Source organism: Typopeltis vanoorti, chromosome 9, assembly GCF_054136105.1.
Source record: "Typopeltis vanoorti isolate ZY-2024b chromosome 9, IOZ_Tvanoo_1.0, whole genome shotgun sequence".
NCBI lineage: Eukaryota > Metazoa > Arthropoda > Arachnida > Uropygi > Thelyphonidae > Typopeltis > Typopeltis vanoorti.
The window spans coordinates 51,512,325-51,536,107 of NC_143557.1; the positions used below are offsets into that span (position 1 = coordinate 51,512,325).

Consider the following 23,783-nt stretch of genomic DNA (forward strand, 5'->3'; position numbering starts at 1 on the left):
TGATGTGACAGAGATGCATATCAAAATTGAGGTAGATGAACAGGAGGTGTTCAGCATATTGAAAAATATTAATATGAACACAGCAGTAGGACTGGATGGAATGTCAGCCTATGTAGTATGTGAATCTACAAGAATTGGCATTGTCTCTGATAAAGTTGTTCAATCTAAGTCTCAGCTGTGGCAGGGTTCCAGGCAAGTGGAAGGAGGGTAAGATAGTTCTATTGCATAAAGGCAGCTCCAAGACAGAGATAGCAAACTACAGACTAATTAATATATCAGGAGTGGTTGTTGTATTGGAAAAGTTGGTTAAAGGTAAAATTCAACAGTGGGTGAATAGGGATTCGATACTGTATAGTGGGCAGTGCAACTGTATAAAGGGTTAGTAATCCTGCCTTAGTAATTTATTCGCATTTAATTCAAAAGTGACAAGAGAATTAGATAAAGGAAATGGCTATACCACGATACTTCTGGACTTTGCAAAGGCATTTCTCAGAAACTTACAGAAGTTGGAGCAAATGAGAATGGATATGAAGCTAGTAGCATGTATAAGGGGATGGCTGACAGATGGACAGAGAATGAGTGTGACTAGTGGAGTACCTCTAAGGCCACTACTCTTTAATTTGTATGTCAATGATATGCCAAAAGATTTAAGGTGGGTGGGGGGAAATTTAGTTTACTGATGGATGCAAAACTGGGGAGAGCACTGGTTGATAAAGGTGATGTTAGATATCTTGCAGGATGATTTAAATAAATTGGCATTGTGTGCAAAGGATAATGATTGTCAATTTAATGTTGCGAAACATAAGGTTATGGTTGAATATAGTGCATCATACTGTTTCAACTGTACATATATTAAAATTGGAATGATAGAGAGAAGATTAGCATGGTTGACAGCCCCTGCGCAAGGATGACACGCAAATCATGAAACGTTTCACATTTTATTGTTGGAGCTGTACTTCAGGAAGTGGATGAGATTCGAGATCTTGGAGTGATGGTAGACTGAAGTTCTGAGGGCGCATCGCATGTGTTTCAAAGACTGCACATCATATTGCTGCTATGATAAAAAGTACATTGATGTGCAGGGATAAGAAGGTGGTGGTATAAGGCATTGGTCAGACCACACACGAACTATTGTGCTCAGGTTTGGTCACCTAGTTTTCATTATGATGTGGAAACACTAGAGAGGGTCTAAAGATGAATAACCATACTGATAACAGGACTCTGGAATGTTGGCTATGAAGAGCAGTTGAGAGAGTGTGGATTACAGAGGTTGGTGGATAGAGGAAAAGAGGAGATATGGTAGAGACCTTCAAGTTAAGGGATTCTATCAGATTAATACAGAAGAAATTATTAAAAGAGTAGCTGTTAAGATGGTTAGAACGAGAGGTCATCCGCAGAAGTTGTATAAAGATGTGGTGAAGGAGGATGTGAGGAGTAGATTTATGTGGAGAGTTGTTAGTGAGTGCAATGCATTGCCTGAGTGCATTGTGAGTTCAGGAGTGTAAATAACTTCAAAGCTTATTATGATAAACATATTGCTGGTTGAATGAGCCTTCCATGATGAGTTTGGCTCCATGGAGGTTACCAAATAATAATAATAATGGTACTAGATTGCAGGAAAGGGAGTTGGGGATAAGGATGGACAGAGTTGAAGTTCAGAGGGCATATTGCAAAGGTTGATAAAATAGGTCACATGATTACTTGGATGTTGAAAAATATGCAAAGAAGTAAAGATAGGGAAGTTATTATTCCTCTTTATAAGGCTATGATTTGGCTGCATCTTGACTACTGTGCACATATTTGGTCGCCTGGATTTCTTGTGGACTAGGAAGTGGTAGAGGATATTCAAAGTTGAGTGACTAAGTTGTTGACAGGTCGGTGGAATGATCTTTATGAGGATAGGCTGGAGGAGTGTGGTTTACGAAGTTTATTTTATTTTATTTTTATTTTATTTTTTTATGTACAGGAGGTTGGCTGGTCAACCTATGGTATGTTAGTACCGTATATGGGTGGTGGGGTGCGAAAGGAGAAACTTGTTTACATTTGATTTGAATGCCTGTATGTTGTATTCCTTGGGAAATACGTCTGGGGGGAAGACTGTTCCACAGTACTGCAGTAGCAGGGATGAATGAGGAGGAAAAGAAACTTGTTCTGTGGGTTTCGAGGTGTACTGTGAAAAGATGTTGGGTGGCAGCTGTACATATTCCAATGGGCTTAGTAGGGTGGGGGAATTATTGATGCTGTTTCAGATAAACATTTCCCATGGAAATATTTATAGAATATACAGATTGCAGAGACCGAGCGTCTATGTGAAAGTGGGGGAAGTGAGTTGATGAGGGATGGGTCATTTATTAGTCTAATTGCTCTCCTCTGTATTGAGTCAAGCATTTTGAGGGAGCTTTTTGGAGCCCCACTCCAGATGTGAGAGCAGTATTTGAGAGCTGGGCGGATTTTTGACTTGTATAGTGTTAACAGCTGTTTAGAGGTGAAGTAGCGTATAACAATGCTGGGGGTAAATGGTTCTTTTTTGTGAGAAATAAGACAGAACTGGGTTTTACTGGCGTTGAAGTTGACGAGGTTATCTGAGCCCCATTGGTGGATGTCTTGGAGGTCAGAATTAAGGGCAGTGGTGGTTGATGTTCTGTGGGTTGAGGTGAGTTGTGTAGAGTAGGGTTTATCAAATGAAAGGGAGGAATGTAATGTGCTGTCATCTGCAAAACTGTGTATTGGGTTAGAGGTTAACTGAAGTAGGTTATTGATATATAATATAATAAATGTTATATATAAATATAAATAAATATAAATAAATAATATAATAAAAGTTCGTAAAGAAGGGACATGATAGAAACTTACAAGATATTAAAGTGGTTGTATAAAGTTGATGCAAAGGAAATTTTTCAATATATATGACAAATAGTCTTGAGAACTAGGGATCATTCTTGGAATTTGTGGAAGAGTGTGGTTAATAAGGGGTGTGTAGATGAGATGTAGATGAGTTTAAGGAGAGATATGATATGTTTTGTTTGTATAATAGTTAATTTGGATCTCCTACAGTGAGTCTCTGGACTCCATGGAAATACTGTATAATAATACCATATTTTTCCATGTATAAGATGCCCCCACGTATAAGACGAGCCCTATTTTTTCGAATTCAAATTTAAGAAATCAGTATTTTAAACATTTCCACTGCCTAGTCATACACTCAGTGGGATAAGGCCCACACTGTCTCTCTGAAACTTTATTTCCATGTTCTTTTGCGTAAATGAGGACTTTTAACTTGAATTTTGAAGAATATGACAATCCTTTTTTATTTTCTGACATTTTTATCGGCTAGTGCTCAAAATATTGTTAATGCATTAACTTACCCTGCCAATGAGTTGCAGATGTATGAATGCTTGCAGAGTTCTGATTGTTTTATTCAGAATCAACCGTTAATGACGTCATTTGACAGAGTTAACAAAGGCTAGTGATTGGGCAGAAGCCTGTTTGCATAGACAAGGTACCGGCAGTTTCGCCATGACAACCATGGGTCTCTCAACCGGTTACCCCATGATGACCCCCAATTTTTGGTATAAAAATTTTAGAATAAGTATCATCTTATACACAGAAAAATATACAGTAATTACCTCCTGATATCCTTTCTTACATGCTCTTCATGGCCAACCAAGTCATTTATTCCAACAGTCACCACCAACTCGCTTGCTCATCTGCTTCTTTTATGTAATGCATCAGTTATCGTACTTATTCTCCCTCTCAGAAAACACCCTTATGAAATCTTTCATTTACCACACCACTAATAATGTAATTTTTATTCTTCAGTATTTTTGAGTCATTTGTCACCTCTTTTTCTTTGCTTTCCTTCATCCTGACCATCTATGCTCATCCATTCTTATCCACTAAACTGCTCATCCCACTTTGCACATCTTTCCTTTCACTTCTCATTCTGATCAACTCATTTTTCAAGTCTTGCATCCTGGCATTTACACTATTTGTCAGTCTGTAATTCAATTTTGTTTCCTTATTCCATCTTTCCTTCATCTAGTGTCACTCACTTTCATTTTCTCACCTATTCCCATAGTCCCACTCGTTTCTATTCCATGATTTATATAATCGTTTGCTCCTGCAACTGCTTTCATTCTGTGATTCATGCAGTCATTTGCTCCTGCAACTATGCATGCCTTCATTCCATCTGCCAGTTTTGCATTTACTACTGACTTGTCCAACAGAATATCAGACTTTTGACATATCCATATCACCTCTCGTCTGCTGTTCATCCTCTCCACATTCTTCCTCATATACATATTGCATTCACAACAACTTACCATTCTTGAAACATCCACACCATTGATTGCATTTGAGTTTCTCACTGCACGATTTGCTAGTCTCGTTTGTATTCCCATTTTGTTGTTGTTCACTGCATGCTTCAAAATTGTAAAAGTAAAAGTCTGTTTCAAACACAATCAAATCTCCACAATCACTTAGTTATGCTAAGCTTTAAAAATAAACAAAACTACACCAAAAGGCAAATCTTAAATCACTTTTTTACTACAAAAATCAAACATCTTTTCAACAGCAAGTTTTGATTGCCTCTCACTAAGTGGCAGTCTGCCTTCCTATGGAAATGGGAAATTCATTCACAAAGTCAATACATTTGCACTTTCAGTTCTACTTTAAGCAACTTTTAGTACATACATATTAAAATTGCTCCTTTAAGTCAAAATTTTACTTGTCTTGACAAATTTTAGTCCTCCTTTCACGTATATTAGGCCTAGTGGCCTGTTACATTCGTATTAGGCATGGCCCAATTACAATTTGAAACCACAACCGCTTTGATGATAAGGTGGTTAGCCTATGCTTCCCAGTATGTCCTATGTCTGTAGACACGTGTGTTCCCGGCACCGGTTTGCCTATTCTGGGGGAACAAAAAACCTGAGTTTCTGGGTGAAAGAACCTCCTACTTCTGTATGAGACTGGCTAAGTCACCTTTACTTGAAAGAGACTAGATAAAGGTTCCTCATGCCTTGGATGGGAGTCGAACCCAGGTCTTTCTGGGGCTCGATTCCCATCCAAGTCTGGAGTCAATTTCTGTATGTAGAATTCTGATGCTACATACAGAGATTGACTAGAATGATGGATGGCTGAATATATGAAGTAATCCTAAATTTTGGGGGAATATTGCTAATCCCCAAACCTTTCTTGGTATTGTAAATATGTCATCATATTTATGGCTAGGTTATTTTGTTTGTATTAAAATTAGTTGATTTTTTTTTTCCTATGAAAAATTTATAAAAAACCGTAATACTTGTTAATATTTTTCTAGGGAAAAGAAAGGCTAAAGTCAAAGGAAGGAAAAACATATTCTGTTGCTGATGTAGTTAGTAAATCTATCACCACAACAGTAAGCTCTTGTTTTTAAACCTGTTTATTGTATAATTATTACTGAATTTGACAGTTATTAATAATTAAAGTTAATAGTGTTCTTGACAATCATGAAATAAAACACCATTGTTGAAAAAACAAATGTCATAGAAATAAAATTTGAATGATTTATAAATCAAAATTTACAAATTTAATGGTGAGATAAAGATTTCAGACAAAGCAGTTCAAAGAAAGAATACTTGAGATTGCTAGATCTTGCATCTGATGTGTGTAAAATCTCTCATGATATGTATCTTATCATGTTTGCTCTTATCATGTTTTTCTAAGGAGATTGCACTTTTTTTGAAATAATGTGGCACATAACTTCATTATGTAACACTTTTAACTTATGTCCATATATGGCAGTTTCAAAAGACATGCAAAGTATGATGTCATCATGGTCGAATGTCAACACCTGACCATATATGTAATTTTATAGAGCCATGCGAATGCATACAATGGAAGTCCGGGCCTATAAGGCAAGCTGTTGAAAAGGAATTTGTCTTAGGGGTTTTCACCTTCTCTCACCTGGGTCTGCCGTGAGGCCGGTTGTCGGTAATTGAAAGAGAAGCATCAAAAGTCTTGGGTTTCGGAATCTTCTACTTGGGTCTGCCGCCACATGAGGTCCGTTGTCAGTAATCAAAAGAGGAGCGTCCCAAGGGTCCTAAAGGGCATAGAATAATTGACGACTGAGACATAGAAGAAATTTAGCGGGAAGTCAAGAACTAGCCACTGCTGAACTGAATTACAAGAACTTCCTTGTAATTCAGTGCTGAACAAGAATTGTAAGTACTCATGTATGTGATAATTCCAAACAAGAACATACACCAAGTGTGTCTGTTTATGGGTACAATGAGTAATGTAAATTCGTACTGAATTAAGGTTACTCAAGGTATGCTTTATTATCAGTTTGTGTATATATGACTGGCAGGATATTCTAGAATGTGATTTAGCTTTTGCAATTGCATATAACATATATATACAATTGATATGCAATTGTGTATATATGTTATGTGAATCAAACTGTAAATATTCCTTTTTGATTTAATTAAATGGTTTGTGAACAACACATTGGACTGATTCTGTCAATGCACTGTCCTGAAAATTTCAAACCTCCATAAGATAAAGCCAAGCCATGACTAATTAAAGGTAAAGATTAACATAAGTGGGGAAAGCTAACAATATCTGCTTTATCTTAAGTTTAAAATCTTATGATCTGACACTCAGTACATAGTCGAACTGGTGTAATCGTAAAGATTAACACAAGTAGGGAAAGCTAACAATATCTGTTTTGTCTTAAGTTTAAAATCTTATGATCTCACACTCAGTACATAGTCGAACTGGTGTAGTTGTAACACAAATAAATTTGTTAGACTATAGAGTGTGCGAACATAAGATCTAGTAGAAATAAATAAATGGCTGCAGTCGATAGTTAAGGCAGTTGACCATTCACCAAGTTTTAAGTAAAGAGAAGATAAAGCAGGGTTGAGAAATACATGACAAAGAAACATAATAAGGGAATACCTTCATTATCAGTTTCCTGATGTGTACCTACAAGGAGGTCTCAGGCTATGATGACACACTACATGATTAAGTTTACATTATTATTAATCTCCTATCAACAATTTCCCTTCAAATTAGTCTAACTTGTCAGCACTCCAGTATTATTGTATATAATATTTCATGAGCCTCCGTAGCTCACTCGATATAGACTGAAGCCATTTGGTCGGAAAGACCTGGGTTCAATTCCCATCAGTGATCTGAGGAATTTTTATCTGGTTTCTTTCGACGAAAAGCAAGTTAGCCAGTCTCATGCAGAGGTAGGGTTTTTTTTTTCACCTGGAAACTCAGGTTTTTCGTTCCCCAGAACAGCAAACCAGCCCCGTAAACACGTGTATTGAAGTCATGAATATTGCCCTTAGGTGATGCAGCAGAGGAGTGACAAACTGGCTGCATTAATTCGTTGTAAGCCCCTCACTGGGGGGGTTCAACCTGTCCTAAGGAACAGATGGGAAGGATAGGATAGGAATATTTCATTATTCTAATGCACTTTTGACTGAATCAAGCTACCTAGACCCTGGTCTTCTTCTGGGTCTTTCCTTCCATCTTGCATCAAACACCTGTTTTGTTAATCTTTCTTCTCCCATTCTGCTTAAGTGACATCCTACCTTAGATTAGCCCTGCTCATGCACTTTTGAATGCAAACAATGTCAAATTTCTTCCTAATGTCTTCATTGTTATTATTATTCTGCCATTGATGCCATTTGTTTAGGTTCCTAATTTTTCTCACAGCTCTCATATCTGTGGTCCTAATATTTGGTCAAGTGCTTTATTTCTAACCTGGCTCTAGATCCATAACATAAAATTGGATCGAACAGTCCTGTATATTGCTATTTTGGCATTTTGGCTACTTTCTTTGTAATTCCATATAAATTTATTCAGTATACAGCTTCACTCACATTAAATTATACATACATACATACATCTTCAAGGCCCACTTTTCCTAATTGGGTTGTGGGAGCAGCAGCTGCAAGAGGAACTTCCAATGGTCACGATCCTCCACCACCAAGCTCAGGTGTTCTGGTGGGATTCCCAAACGTGTCCACCCAAGGTTTTGGATATAATCTATCCAGTGAGTACTTGGCCTTCCACGTGGCCTCTCACTCTCTGGCTTGGCAAAGAGGGCCTGCTGAGGGAGCCTCTCTTGTGGCATTCTGACCAGGTGCCCGTACCAACGTAACTGTGATCTCTCAACACGGAGAAGCAGCGGTTGAGTATTGTGGGTTTCCTGAATTGCAGAGCTTCTGACTGTGTCGAGTCTTGTCAGCCCTGCAACCCCTCGAAGGAACCTCATTTCAGCTGCTTGGATTCTTGTCTGCATTCTTTTGGTCATTACCCAACTCTCATGACCATAGGTGAGCATGGGAACATAGACTGTATTGAAGACAGCCAGCTTTGCCTTCTAGCTTAACTCCCACTTCAATACTACCAAACGGCCAAGCTCCTGCAATATTGCACTTGCTGAGCCAATTCGAGTATCTAGTTCTACGTCCCACTTTCCATCACTCGTGAATATGGACCCAAGGTATTTAAACTTCTCCACCTGCCTCAGTGGGACTTCACTCACATGTAGAGTGCACAGAGATGGTTGTCTTGAGACCACAAAAGTTTCAGTTTTGGCCACACTGATCTTCATTCTGGCTTCTGCATAAACAGCTACAAACCTATCCAGGGCCTGCTGGAGGACATCTGTCGAAGAGCTAAGCAGAACTAGGTCATCTGCAAAAACCAGTCGTTCTTCTAGCTGCACTATGGAGGTGCTTAATATGATCTGCTCACTTCCATGATTTTTCTCAGAACTAATATGTGTGGTCTCTATCTTGAATCAGCTGTTTATTCCTAACCTAATTCTCAGATCCATAAATTAAAATTGAATACTGTTTAGTTTAATGTTTTGGCTAATTTCTCTTATTCCATGTCATTGTGTGGTAGTCAGCTGAATGCCACACAGCATTCAGCTGACTCTCCATATTACCAACTTTGCTTTCTTGTGTAGAGGCTTAAGTGCTGTGAGGACATTATGTTGGAGGTTTAATGGATTTTTTACAACACTCGAAAAGAATTAAAATAGAATTTAATACTTCCTATATTTCGTCCTAGTCACTAGGACATCTACGGGGATTACATCTAGGAAATGTAGGAAGTATTAAATTCTATTTTAATTCTTTTTGAGTGTTGTAAAAAATCCATTAAACCTCCAACATAACAATAATAAACAACTTTGCTTGTTCTGTTGTTTATTTCCTAATTTAATTTTTCATCTTCACTAAAAATTGTGGCTGAATAGCTTAAATATTTTAAGTGTTATTTAGGTCTCTGTTGAGAATATGGTTAATGGCTTTCTACATTGCTGCCTATTTTCATATCAAATTTACTGATTTCCATATCAAATTTGTTACCACAGTTATTCAATTATCCGATTCCTATATACACACACACACACACACACACACACACACATATATATATATATATAAATGTTATCATGAGGACTTTACTCCAGCCATCTGGAATTTGACCTTCTGACTAGGCTGAATTGTGAAAAACTTCTATGAAATTTCTGTATTTCTATTTTACTAGCTAAGTATCATTTACTCCAGGTGCCCTTCAGGTTTCTGATTTCTTCTGCTGCTTGATTGCATTCCTCTTGAACCTTTACTGCTACAGTAGTGTCACTGCTTATGTGACATAATGATTCTTCAAATAATTACCACAGACATCTAAAAGGCTTGCTTTTTGCTCTTTATATCACCTTTATGATGTTTACTTCATTTATAGTATGCTTTTCTCTATTTCCAAGTTTTTTCAGTTGCCTCCAGAACATTTTGCTACCTTGTGATATTTATCTTCTGTATTTTTAGCAGTCTTTCCATGGCTTGTTTAATTACTCTGTATTCTCTGGGGACATCTACTTATGTATTTACTTTGAGCTTTGTGTATGATTTCTTCTTTTTCAAGACTGCCTCTTCAACTTATTCAGTAAACTATAAGAGTGATTTTTCTATCCTTGCAAATATCTTCAACACATATCTGTAGAGCATATCTGCAGCAGTCTATTTTAGCATTATCTCAGATCATCAATATATTACTGACTCTCCTCTCCCCCTCTCTCTCTCTCTCTGCCACACAGCAGCATCAACTGAAACTACACCGATTCAAGAAAACACAGAAATTGGGGTCAATTGCAGCAAGCTTGATAAATGGATGAAAGATAAAAGTTTCATCATGAATAATAATATGTAAATTATTTACATAATGAATTTATCAAAATGGCAACCAGTGCTAATAAGAAATCCAGATATAATAAAACAAAAAAAAAAGGTAAAATAAATGTACACAACTACTGGATCACTGATTTAAGTAAAATATAAGGCTAAAAGAATTGCACAGAAAGAATTCACACAATCTGTATTTTGAAAATTACTACAGAAATTTACAAAAAAAAAAAAAAAAACTAAAGATATATATATGTCATTATTATTATTATCCCAGATGAAGTCACAGATACATCTAGGAGATCCCTTTTCTCATACACACAGCATATCATGCCATTTCTTAAACACATTCAAATTCTCTGCAGACACCATTCTCTCATGCAATACTATACATCATTCATTCATAAGTCTCCATGCAAAAAACCTGCTTCTCACTCCCTTGCTCACATCCTCCTTATACACTCTACAAGGAAGACCTCTTGTTCTCTCCCAGTCTCCCACCATTTTATGAAAAACCTTTTCAATGTTAATCCTATAACAATCCCTTAACAACTTGTACATCTCTATCATATTACCCCTCTTCTTCCTATCCAGTAGACTCTGCAAATTGCATTGTCTCAACCTTTCTTCATATTCAACATTCCAGAGATTAGAAATTATTTTGGTCAATCACCTCTGGACCCTCTCCAACAACTCATTATCCTTTTTAAAACCAGGTGGTTAAATCTATGCATAGTAGTCCATTTGTGGACTACTATGCATAGTCCTAATCAGAGTCTTATACAAATGAATGAAAATCTCCTTCTAAATGTCAGTGTTTTCCGCATGATTGCCAGAATTTGTGTTGTCCTCACAATTTCATCAATATGTCCTCTAAATTTTAGATGCTTATCCGCCATGACCCCAAGATCTCTTATTTACTCCACCTCTAACAATATATCCTCACCAAAAGTAAATTCTACATCCCATATTTGTTTGCCAAATTTTAAAATCTTGACATTTTACAACATTGAGCTGGCATCCCCAAATCCCATGCCCATTCATTCAGTCTATTCAAGTCTTCTTGTAAAGCCACATCTGCTCTACTCCTCATAGTTTTCCCAACTTTGCATCATGTGCAAACAACTGTATATCCCCCATTCAAATCTTCAACAATATCATTAACATGCAGGTTAAACAGCAATGGCCCTAAAACAAATCCTGGAGGCACATCACTAGTAACTTTCTTCTTCTGGGATATTATTCATCCATACACAACTTGTTGACTATCAGACAGCCAATCTCCTATCCAGTGCACTAGACTAATATCCAGTCCATTGCACTCTAGTTTGACTATCAAATTCTCATGCGGTAATCTATCAAAATCATTTGCAAAGTCTAAGTATACTACACTGTATCCATCTCCCATGTCCAATGTTGCTATCACCTTATTGTAATAAGGAAGTAGATTACTAAAACATGACCTTCCTTTAGAAAATCTATGCTATTCATCAAAGATAATACCATTGTTGTTAAATCAATGTCGGATCCTGATTCTCACCAGCATTTCCAACACTTAAATCACAACACCTGACACACAGATTAGCCTATAATCTTATGCTTGAATTTTGTCATCTCCTTTATGAAGTGGTACAATCTTGCCTTTTTTCCATTCTTTGGAACTTGATCTAGTGTAAGACTCTTATTAAACAAATATGTCAAGGCAGACGTCAATCCCTGGGCATATTCCTTCAAAATATGCAGTGATATATCAAGTAATTCCCCATATACCTCATCCTCACTCACAGTCAGTCTCCTCATCATCCACTGCTCTCAAACTCTCCACTATGTCACATTCTCAAGGATGAAAGACCTTTATGAACTGTTCATTAATTATCTCAAGGATATACTCTGCAGTAGTTGTCCTTATACTATTTTCTCTAATCAGTGCCATCCTACGATAATCATTCTTTTTTTTTTTTTTGCAGGCTACGTATCGAAAGAACTCCCTAGGGTTTTTTTTTTTTTTTTTTTGGCTTCATTGGCTAGCTGCTGCTCATACCACATTTGCTACCCTTACAAAACAGTCATTCTCCTCGCCTGTTCTTTGTATTCCTCATGAAATTGATTATTACCACTCCTCTAATGTTGCCTCCTTAATGCCTTTTTCCTCTGTATCATAATCTTAATCTCTTCATTCATCCATTTCACACCTACCTTATTCAACCTCCTGACCCTTCAAATACATTTGGACATTGCTTCTACTAGATACTTCTCAAATGTCACCCAAGCAGTATTGATCTCCTTTCCACCCAACTACTCATTCCATGCTACACCTGCAAGCTACCCTAGAAGGATAATAGTCCACTAGCCTTCTAGTTCCACATATACCCTTTCCCTCACAGAAATCCTCATATGGTTGCAAACCCACAGGTAATCACTTTATGGTCACTCTCACCAACTGGATGGAGATCTGGCACCTCATTATAATAACATCCTTTGATGAGATGATCAAATCCAAGACCCCCCCCCCCCTTAATCCTTGTGGGCTCTCTGTTACATACTGTCTGTGGCAATTGTCTCTCACAAATTCAAGAAAATCATTTTCTTTACTTCTGGTTGCTATCTCGTCATCTCAATCTATATTGTCATAATTAAAATCACCCATAATGATCACCCTTTTTTCCATTTACTTGTACATTACCCTCCACATTCCAGGTCTATAGCAGCATCCAATGAAATATTTCATTCTTTTCACACCATACTCCTTCAAAAACCACTACCACTATTTCTCCCTTGCATCTCTACCTTGGATGGATATAATTTTTTTATATCATCAATAGCACTCCACCTCCCTTTTTACCCTTTCTATCTTCACGAAATACATGATACCATTTTTATCTCTATTCCTGTCAGGAAATTACCCTCATCCAACCATATTTCACTTATTTCAACAATTTTGGGGCGAATTAGCTCAATCAATGCGGCCATTTCATTTCCCTTGTTTAGAATTCCTATTCAAACTAACAGCTCATTCCTGGATCTATAACAAGTTTTACTGATACCACTTATTAGATGTGACTTCTCAGTACTTTCCTTGAGCCATTTTTTTTTTTTCTCCTAGCTCATCCCTGAACCTTCTTCAAATCCACCTGTTTTCCCTACATCTCAGATCATCCCCCCCCTTCCCCTTTTTGTCTACACACACTCACATCCTCTTGGAGTATCAACTTTTCTCATGTCATATTCCCCTGTCCATCCTTGGTCTCCCTGTTTGTCTTGCACACTTGTTCTCTCATTCTCTACACTCATGTTACCCACTTGTTCATTCATAAGCACCATTTCAATCTCTCCTTCTTTAATCTCCTGCTCTTTCACATCACTTATCACTTACTCAGATTCATTCTCTGTACTCATTACTCTACCTTCCAGCAGCAGTCTCTCCAAATGACTCGCGCTAGAACCATTCAAATGCAGTCCATCACTCTTATGCAGTTCATTCTTCCTTCAAACTCATTTCATACATTAGCAAACTGCACTCCTTTCTCTTCACACATTTCTGCTAGCATATCATTCATAATTTTTGCTCACTGCCTCATCTCGTCATTGTCATACCAGGGCAACACACTGACTAACTGTCCTATCACATTATTATCTTTTATCCTTCACATCAGTCTCCTGATATCCAATTTTATATTCTTCTTGTTCTCCATCATGCTATTTGTCCCTACTACCACTTCCAACTCCTTTGCTTGCTTACTTCTCATATCCAACATCTCAATCACTCTATTCATTTTACCTCCCAGAAAACAAACTTTGTGCATCTTTTTGTTTACCACTCTAATTATTGAATTGCCATACAATGTCACTTGCAGGTCTTTTGTTACCTTTTTCATGCCAACAGCATTTGTTTTCATCTTCTTCACTTTTCCATACATGTCTCCAATTCTACTCCTCTCACTCCACATCTACCTCATCTTCACCAACTCAACTTTCTAATATTGTTTCCTTTTTCACTATCATTCACTCTTGCTTTATCGCCAGTCACACGCTTCTTCACTGTTAACCTTGCTCATTACCTTACCATTAATTTCACTGTTTTTCATCATCATTATTGACCTCTTTATTGTTAATTTCACTCTATTTTTCAATGTCATTATCGTCTACTTTATTGTCAATCAAACTTTTTTTTCTCACTATCACTTTTGCATACTATTTGAACATTTGCACAATCTTCTACTGCCGTGTCAGTTACAATGCTATTTCCCTACCCATGCTTAAACTCGCATTTAAGCAAGCCTTGGACCATCAAAAGTTGCATTTCCTACATACCCACACTCATTCTTTTCTCTTATTCAGCCTTTCTACATAAATATCCACAACATCTTTCCACGCATATATACTACATTCATGGCACTGTACCATTTTTGAGAAATCCACACCATATACTTAGACCATCATATAGAATTGTTTACAATGGAATGCAACTGATTTCTCGAAAAGTTTTTTACATGATATGCAATTTTGTCTTTCAGATCTGCCAGTTGAAGAACTTGCAATGATTTACCATGCATTTTAGGTAACCTCAGAGTCAAAAGTTACAGGGGTTAAGATCTGGTGAACACAGTGGCGATTTCATAGTAAATGAGTGATAGATTACTTATCCTCTGTGTAATGTTGACACAGCACTACTGAACTTCATATCCAAGGTGGGGCAGTGCTCCATGTTGCATCAACATTTTTGTGCTCAGCCACCCTCTTTGCGGTAATTGCAGGAAGACAAAACTGCTCAATGTGTTCCGATAATGCCCAGCCATGATCATGCAGGTTAGTTCCAGTTCAATGGATTTCTTTGAAGAAAAGTGGTTCGATAACAAATTTGGCTGTAAATCCTATCCATGCTGTAATCTTAAGTGAATGTAAGGGAGCTTGAAATGCACATGGATTCACTGTAGCATGCAGTTTTGAGTGTTTACTGTTCCACTAACATGAAAATGTGCTTCATCATTCCATAAGATCCACAGCCAATCCTTGGTCACTTCCATACATACCAAAAATGTCAATGCAAATGTTTCTAGTGGCATCTCCCATTTGCCACACTTAGCTATGGATGAGTTTATATGGGTAGCATTGTAATGCCTTATGCAAATTCTCCGTTCTATTGTTTATGGCAAATCTGATCATCTTGCTATGCCATGTGCACTGCAGGAACCCACAGAATTATCATTTGACTGCTCAACTGCAGTTGCAACATCTTCAGTCATTTGTGGAATTTCAGATTTACACCCTCTTCTTGGCTGGACTGTCTCACTGCATCTTCAAATTGATGAACTATGCATCATACTACATTTGGTGTCATAGAGCTTTTTCTCAGTCTTCAAGTATCTGTGCTTGCAAGGTATTTTCCCCATGGGGAAAATGCTGCAAACTGAAGCTACATGACTATAGAGTCATCTTGCTTCTTTATTTATACTGCCTTACAGCTCATGTGGTATGCAAAATTCACTATTTCCTGTCTCACAACACCATATTTCCTCTATTAGTCATTTTTTGAACAAATTGTTTTATGGTCAAAATCTCTTCTCTGTGATCCAGTTAGGTAATCACAAAGTTTGAGGTTATTTCATCTACTGGTTCTCTTTACAGTTTGCTTTGAATTGGAATACTTAAAATTAAAACACATTGTATATAGTGGGTTGCTTCTGCTGGCCAGGAAATGTATGGAAATGACATGTCACTTGACAGATACTGCTGAGTGACATGCAGATGATAATCATGGATGTCTTAAACCATTGTACGTTTACTGGAAGCCAGAAATAATTATAAGCAGATTGAATTCCTTGAGCTAATTAGAGATAACTTCTTGTGGTATGTAGTTTGACAACACATGAATATGATTTTGGATTTAATAATATTGTCTCATCCACTGATAACAGAGGATGCTTCCACGATGTTACTTGTTGGTGAGAGTGATCATATGGTTTTGACGGGAGAAATCTTTTGGAGACAGAGCAGACGAATATGATAAACTAAAGAAACATTAATGCCCTGCCTTGGTTTGCTTATTTCAAGGGATAAGAAATCAGTATTGTCTGGGTCTTGGTTTGAAATCAGTTACTATTTAAAATTATGTGGATAAATTAGTGGTGAAATAGATGAATCATAATATTATGCAATAGCTGTGAGAAAGAGGATATTTTGAAGGAGGTATAGAGAACAGCTACTCCTTGTCAGCATGTGATGAATATAATATACAGACTAGGATGGTGACAAGTATAGTGAGAAAGGAGAAATTAGTATATGAAAGATGCTTTCCTAAGCAGTAAAGCAAAATCTTAGAGAATTCTGCAGTTATGTATTAGCAGAAGAAAGTGTGAATATGGAAGATTGATTTCAATTGCTGGAGATGGAAAATATTGATAAAATATTCATTGAACATCTTTTCTGTGTATTTCATGTTGGGGGAGGAAGAGGTTGCAGTTTTGAATAACAGCAACAGCAGGAAGGAACACAGAAGACTCACTGTTCAGTAATATGAAGTATTCAGAATTTTAAGTAAGCTTGATGTTAATAAGGATGTGGGACTAATTGGGATATCGCCCTATTTTTTTTTAAGAAATGTGTGGACCTGGAAGTGCCCTTGACTTAATTGTTCAACAAGAATCTGGAAACAGCAACAGTTCCAGGAAGTGGAAACAGGAAAAATGCCACTACATGGGATAATCAGTGTCAGTAACTTAGGCTTACTATAGCCAGTGTGCATATCAGATATAGTGGTGAAGGTGTTAGTAATCAAATGCAAACATGAATAGAATAGAATAGAATAAAAATCTTTTGAGAGAACAGCATGTGGATTGTTAAGGATCGTACTTAATTAATTTGACAGATGAGATGCTTATATGGTAGTTTTCTGGATTTTTGCTAAGGCATTTGATAAATATTATATGACAAACTACTCCTAATCCATCTCTATCATGTTCAAAATTGAACATGATAGAGATGGATAGTCAGTTGGTTGTCTGATTACAGACATGACTAAATTAATAGGAGCCAGTGAGTTGTGTATTGGGGAGAGTGCAGTGACCCAAAAGGGAAAGGTGACAATTTGGGTACCATATTCAGTTGTATGCTGATGATGCTATATTTGAAGAGCAAGTCAGGATGTTCTGATATGATATTGCTACAAATGGATTGAATAGGTTGAAGAATGTGATGTCACACTTTATTGTCGCTGTGTAAAATCATTTAGTTTGGCCAAGAAGATGGAATGAGGTGTATTATTGTGGAGGAATTGAGTAATCTGGTGATTCTCGTGATATCTCCACCATATAATGCAAAATTCATTGTAAATATGATTTTAGCATTTATGTACATTGATGGAAAATTTAGAAAACACCTGTATGTGATTACTATATATGTAGAAATTGGCATGATTGTTCAAGGCATGGTTGATTTTGCAAAAGAAGGTATCCATGATTTCCTATATTAGTTGTCTAATTAGAAACCTCTCATATTATAATAATAATAAGATAAAGTGCCATGTACAACAAGAAGCAAGGTAGATATTGATATTACTTTTAATATTTATTATTTTTTTTTATGTTGCTCCCACCCACAAAAGATTATTTGCAAACCTATAATACATTTTGTACTATGGATGGGTTGAGGATTTTTTTCCCCTATTTTGATCAATTTTATATATATATATATATTTTTTTTTTTTGTATTTTTAATTAATTGTTTACCTAGTCTGGAAACCCTGCTCTAGAGACCAAACATGAAACTTTTTAAGCCACTTTAGGCTTCCAGTAAGCAGGTCTCACCAGGCAATGAAATTCATCACAACCTAAAGACAATTGCAAACGTTCATGCTCATAGTGGGATTCTAATACACAGCCTGTTGGTTGCGGAGTGGATGCGTTAACCACTTGGCCAACCAGGCCAGTAGTGGATTAGTGGAATTCTTCATGCTGCTGCTGCTGCTATGGTCCTATTCACATTTGCTTGAAATTAGTTGAGACAGTGCAACTAGTAGAGGTGGCATGACCTCTTCCAGCCTTTATCTCCCTCCCTTTTTTGTAGGCTGATTCAACTGAAATCTTCATATAAGGATAAAAAATGTAAGAAATAAGTATTTTCCAAATTTAGTAAATCAGTTGAATACCCTCATATTTTAGTTTCATTTAGTAAGAAAAATTATACTTAAATTTTGTCTGTCATTTGAATGATGCAATCTGTAAAGGTATCAGCAGAGGAGGAAAAAAATTAGTGATTATTTTTGGTTTGCTTGCTTTTTTGCTACTTTCACTGTGCGCCAGTTTTTTTTTTTAATTACATTTAGAGCAGTCTTTATTTTATTTAAATGCCTTGAAATAAAAGGGGTGGGCTGAGAATATTTATCTTAGGGCCAGAATTACAACTTGTCAAATTTGTTATTAATGATTCTTATAATATGAATTGGTGGCTGACAACATTTGTACTTGGTTGAGTCAGTGCCATTGCTCTCGATAAGATATGTCCAAGGGATGGTAACTTAGATAAGAAGCACATATGGAAAAGATTTCCAGATGAAGTTGTGCTACATCCGAGTTCTGCTTTGAAGTGTGATATGGTAGTGAATCCAATGCCATTTTGTTTTGACATTGGATTCACTCACAAGAGGTGTGTGCTTTTGTTTGCTGATGTTGTATTGGTTGTAGAAATTGAGGAACAGGAGATATTGAAATTATAGATGGATATTCTAATAGAACGGTTGAGGATAATTAGCGAAGACAATATATTGTGTGAAATTATGGTTAATTGGAAAATGCTCAGTGGCATTACCATATGCCTTTATAGTTGTTGGAAAACTTCACATATCTTTGTTGTGGAGTGGAAGATATTGATGTAAAGACTGATATCAGAGATGTAGGTAGATGAAATAGAACAATGTAGTATGTTCAGTGATAGATATTTTGTTAGTTATTTTTATGAAGTTATAATTCTAAAGATTGGACAATGAAAAGAAGCATAAACAATCTACACACACACACACACACCATCAGATAAATTCAATAGGAATGGTTGAATAAGGAACAAAAAATCAGGCAAGTTTAACAGTTTGTAGTATTGTTGACAGAAGGAGAGAGAGAACAAATAGCTGAGTGACTATGTGAAGAGTTATGTAATTAGTAATATGTATGCCTAGTATGGAAAGACTAAAAGGAAGATTAAAATAGAAGGACATGGTAGAATAAGATGTGAGAGCAAGTAATTCGAACAAGGGGACAATGGTCACCCAGGCAACTGACCTGAAAGAGTTTGGTATAGTGATAAGTGAAGAAGAGCTGTTAGGACATTCTGATTGTCCCTTTTACATTTGTAACTTAAATGGTTCTCATCTATTTTTGTGTGCTGTTGAATGTTGTGGCTCCTTCCTCTTTTTTCTTGATATCCTGTGCTTCAGTAAATTATCTTATTTAGAATGATCTTATCTGTTTTTGTCTTCTCATTCTCCATAGCACCAGCAGTTGTGTCAATATGGAACATTCTGATTCTGCTAGCCCCATTAGCTTTTCTCTACTATTTGCCCTTGTTCAGTGATTGTTTTATCATCATACGGTAGATGCAGTTTTAGCCAATATAGAATACAGTTTGAAAATAAGTCCCAAAACTAGCCCATTTTCATTAATTCAGCATCCATATGAATACCTATTAACAGGGCACTCCATTTGGAGATTTTGGTATTGGATCAGAACCTAATGGTCATTTTGCTGCATTCTTTTGTAAGCTGTGTAGATGTTTCCAAGTTTTAATGCTTGATCCATCCTGTTTGTCGAATGACAGGTCAAGTAATAGTATTCACTTGACCAACCAAGCAGGTAAAAGAAATAGATGAGATGTGTGTGTGTGTGCATAATTATATTATTATTGCATGACACTACAAGGGAGTCCAGGACTCATACTGCTCACTATTGCACTGTAGAATCTATAACCATATCCACAGACCATCTGCCACTTACTGATGATAGTTTTGTTAAGTGTGTGTGTTCTTGTATTCCTTGGCTGATTTGCTTGTATTCAAGATGAAAACCAGAGTTTCTGGAAGGAAAACCATGCTACCTCCATCTGAGATTGGGAAGAAGCCCAAATAAAAAATCCCCCTCATCATGACGAATCAAAATCTTGTTTCCAATCTAATAATAATTATATATATATATATATATATATATATATATATATATATATAATGTAATTATTATTATGAGAATTATATGCTATTTTAAATAGTTCAATACATGGAACACTAATGGGCAATGTCCAGATTAATGGAAAAAAGGTAAGTTGTAAATATTGGAAAAATCTGTGATAGCATATATGCATTTACTTCTCCTTAATATTGCTAAAATTAGCAACAACAAGAAAAAAGCTTCAACTGTATGATGTGAATCTTATATGAAAATAAATGGTTTGTTTGGTAAATTTTTATATCTATCTATCGAACTTGTATCCTTGCATATAACAAAGTGGGCAAATTACTTTGGAGATGCATAAATTCTGCTTTTGCAGACAAAAATTTTTTGTTAATGTTTAATGCACGAACATTTTATTTTGTAACTGAAGATAATGTCTCAAAATCCGTTTTCTAATTTTTCCACGATTATATTGTATTCTTCAAGGATGTTATCTTTTTCTCAAGAAACTGCCAGAATTTGTTTGTGAATCCTCAAGTCTTTTTATTTGAATTCAAGAAAGAAATAGCATAGTGTTGGATGTCATGAACTCTCCATGAAGGTGTGTTTGGATTGCAAGATTTTGATAGATGTTACCATTAGCCAGGTGATTCAACTGTAGATTTAATGACTTTGTATAAATCATTATATATAGTTGTACCAGGTGTAAATTTCAAATATATGGAGTGTAAATTCGAATATTGTTCCAGTATTTAAAGAAGAAATATATATATATATATATTTATGATGTTTTGAATAAATAGATTTTATGTTGTGAAGAGTGCCAGTCTGTTGCATTTGTATCTAAAAGTGATAAATATGTGGCACTATTGTTTCAAAGAGAGTTGTGATAGGTGCACTGAGTGCTGTTGGACTTCTCTGAGTAATTGTGCATTAATGGTTGAATAGTAGTAATAATAAAAATGTCTAGAAATAGGTAACGTAAATATTTTTTGAATAATGAGATGAATGAGAATGTCAGATATGTTCTATAAACTAATTACAACATTTTTGTGTTTTTTATAGTTATTATTTGACATCCTAGTTCCTGTTGTTGTATTCCAGTATGTAGCCAAGAAAAACCAACAAGGTAAACATATTTAAAATGGGAATTTATTTCATTTCAAGTATTTATCAGTTTATATTCATTTGACCTTTGGTATCATTAGGGCTGCATTCATAATGGAAAGACGTCGACAAACCTTTTAATGACTAATAAGAATATATTTGTATTATAGTGCAAAGAAACTGTGGTATCTAAAAGAAGGCAGAGTTTTTGGTAATGCTTATTCTTTTAACATGAATGTTATGGTAAAATTATGGATGCTACCACCATGTTAGGAGAAATAACTTTAATTTCCTGATGTTTCAACCATCATATTAGTCATTATCTGGAGATCACACGCGCACACAGAGACAGAGACAAAAAGAGAAAAAACGTTTCATTACAATTCAGACAGTATGCCAAAGTATTACTAATTTGGTAATACTTAGTTACACCTGTAGTTGCATCAAAACTAGTCCTTTTTATATGTCTAGAGATCAGATTAAGTATCATCACTCCCCAAATCCTCCTTATACCTTCCAAGGATGGCTTTTTGTTTTTTCTCCCCCATCTTTCATCCCATTATACGTGTGGGAAGGCTTATGTGTTCATTGTGCATGTTGATTAATTTTAATGGCATCGATGAGAACATAGACTGACAAGAAAATAAGTATTTATTAACGTATTGCTGATATTCTATCCAGTATCTTCTGAGCACAAAACCATTAATTTGTCTTAAGATGACTTGTCTCCCAAATCTTTGGCAAATTTATACAGCTATACTTGTTCAGGTTTGTTTGAAGTTTGTTGAGTATGTTTCAAGGCTTCTGTTGATTCCAGGAATAACCTCTCTGACTTATAAATGTTTCTGTGCAGCAGTTTTGTTATTTTCCAATTGATCCTGCATGCAGGGATATCTAAAGCATGGTCTGCTAGACCTGACTTGCCATAGTGGTAGTGCCGGATGTATTTATGCTCACTGAGGTAGATGTCCACAGTTCTTCCTGTCTGCCCATAGTAAGCCTGATTGCACGAACAGGGCACTTCATAGACTCCTGGATGGTATCAGATGATTTGAGTCTGCTTTTTGTAGAAATTCACAAAAGCATTAACAGTAATAATGTTCCATACAGCAGTAAGTGAGGCTAACAGGATAAAATATATGATGATTTGTGGTTAGAGACCTAGTGGGTCAGCTGTTGGGGGATTATGAAATGCATCACCAAATTATCTGAATATTGATTGGGTGGAAGAGAAAACATGAAGGAGAATTTGATCTGTTGCAAGATAACTTTTGCAAGTAGCATGTGAAAGAAGAAAAGTTCAGTGTGTTAGATATTGCATCAGAAGAGGTATTAGATTAAGGTATTATATATAAGGTATTAGTTAAGATTTGACTGTTTTGCCACCAGTTGGTGACCGGGAGCTATACTGACTTTGGAATGCTGAACTACAAAGCTGGAAATTTTGACAAACTTGGGAGAATACTAAGTTCTTCTCCATAATATCAGTAACTGAATGGAAAGGATATCAGCAGGTACTTGTATGATCCTTGACCTGGTTGTATAATTTGAGTCTTAGCCTAGGAAAGATCCAACAGGGATAGAAACAATTCCACAGGTACTGTCCTAGCAGTACCTGTGGAATTGTGGTGAAGATGTTAGGAAAGTTGGTGAAAACTCTCATTAGAAATGGATTGATTGGCAAGCTATAGTTTGCAAAGAATATCATGAGTTTACTAAAGGGAGAGGTCATGTCTTAGTAATTTACTAATATTTTATTATAATGTTAAAGCTAAGATAAATAAAGGGAATGAATTGGTCATCATGTGAGCTGCAGCAAAATAAGTAAATTTTATATTTAAATGTGTTTCAATATTATCTAAATTGTAGATCAATTATTACTATGAGATATTTCAGTCTAGGAATGCAGTGTTTGGATTAATTTCTTAGGCAATATTATAATAAATTTATTGCTTTTGTTAGCATACCGATACAACATGGTTGTGAAAGGCAAATCATTGCTTCGCTCTGGTTGGAAAACAAAGTAAACGCTGTGGATTTCTCAAAAATGGTATGATGCAATGAATGTAGTATGTATGCATGGGAAGATGTCCCTAACATTTATGTAGAGAAGCTGAATAAGAGCAAAAAACAAGTGTGGATATGGAGAGAATACGATATTCTGATGGATCAATGTGGCTTGCTTAAATATGAGTTTAAGAATCGTTTAAATATGAGTAGGGAACATGCCATCGTAACTGATATGGCAGTTGAAGATTGTGAGGATGTTCAGAGAGTGTGTGAAAGTGATAGTGAGAAAAAAAGTTCAATTGACAGTAAAGTGACATTGAAA

General features: G+C 36.1%; 1 protein-coding gene and 1 non-coding gene across 2 annotated transcripts in view; both read left to right on the forward strand.

Annotated features, from left to right (window-relative positions):
- The window catches only part of LOC150103039 (putative pyridoxal-dependent decarboxylase domain-containing protein 2), a 468,473-nt gene that overhangs the window by 228,248 nt on the left and 216,442 nt on the right, over positions 1 to 23,783 (forward strand). The window contains exons 12-13 of the mRNA XM_090397610.1: positions 5,321 to 5,398; positions 21,410 to 21,473. Of these exons, the coding sequence (XP_090253736.1) occupies positions 5,321 to 5,398; positions 21,410 to 21,473 (142 nt within the window). The remainder of the gene's footprint in view (positions 1 to 5,320; positions 5,399 to 21,409; positions 21,474 to 23,783) is intronic.
- Positions 830 to 941, forward strand: LOC150103040 (U6 spliceosomal RNA). The gene has a single exon (XR_016548900.1). It is a non-coding gene; the product is annotated as a U6 spliceosomal RNA (small nuclear RNA).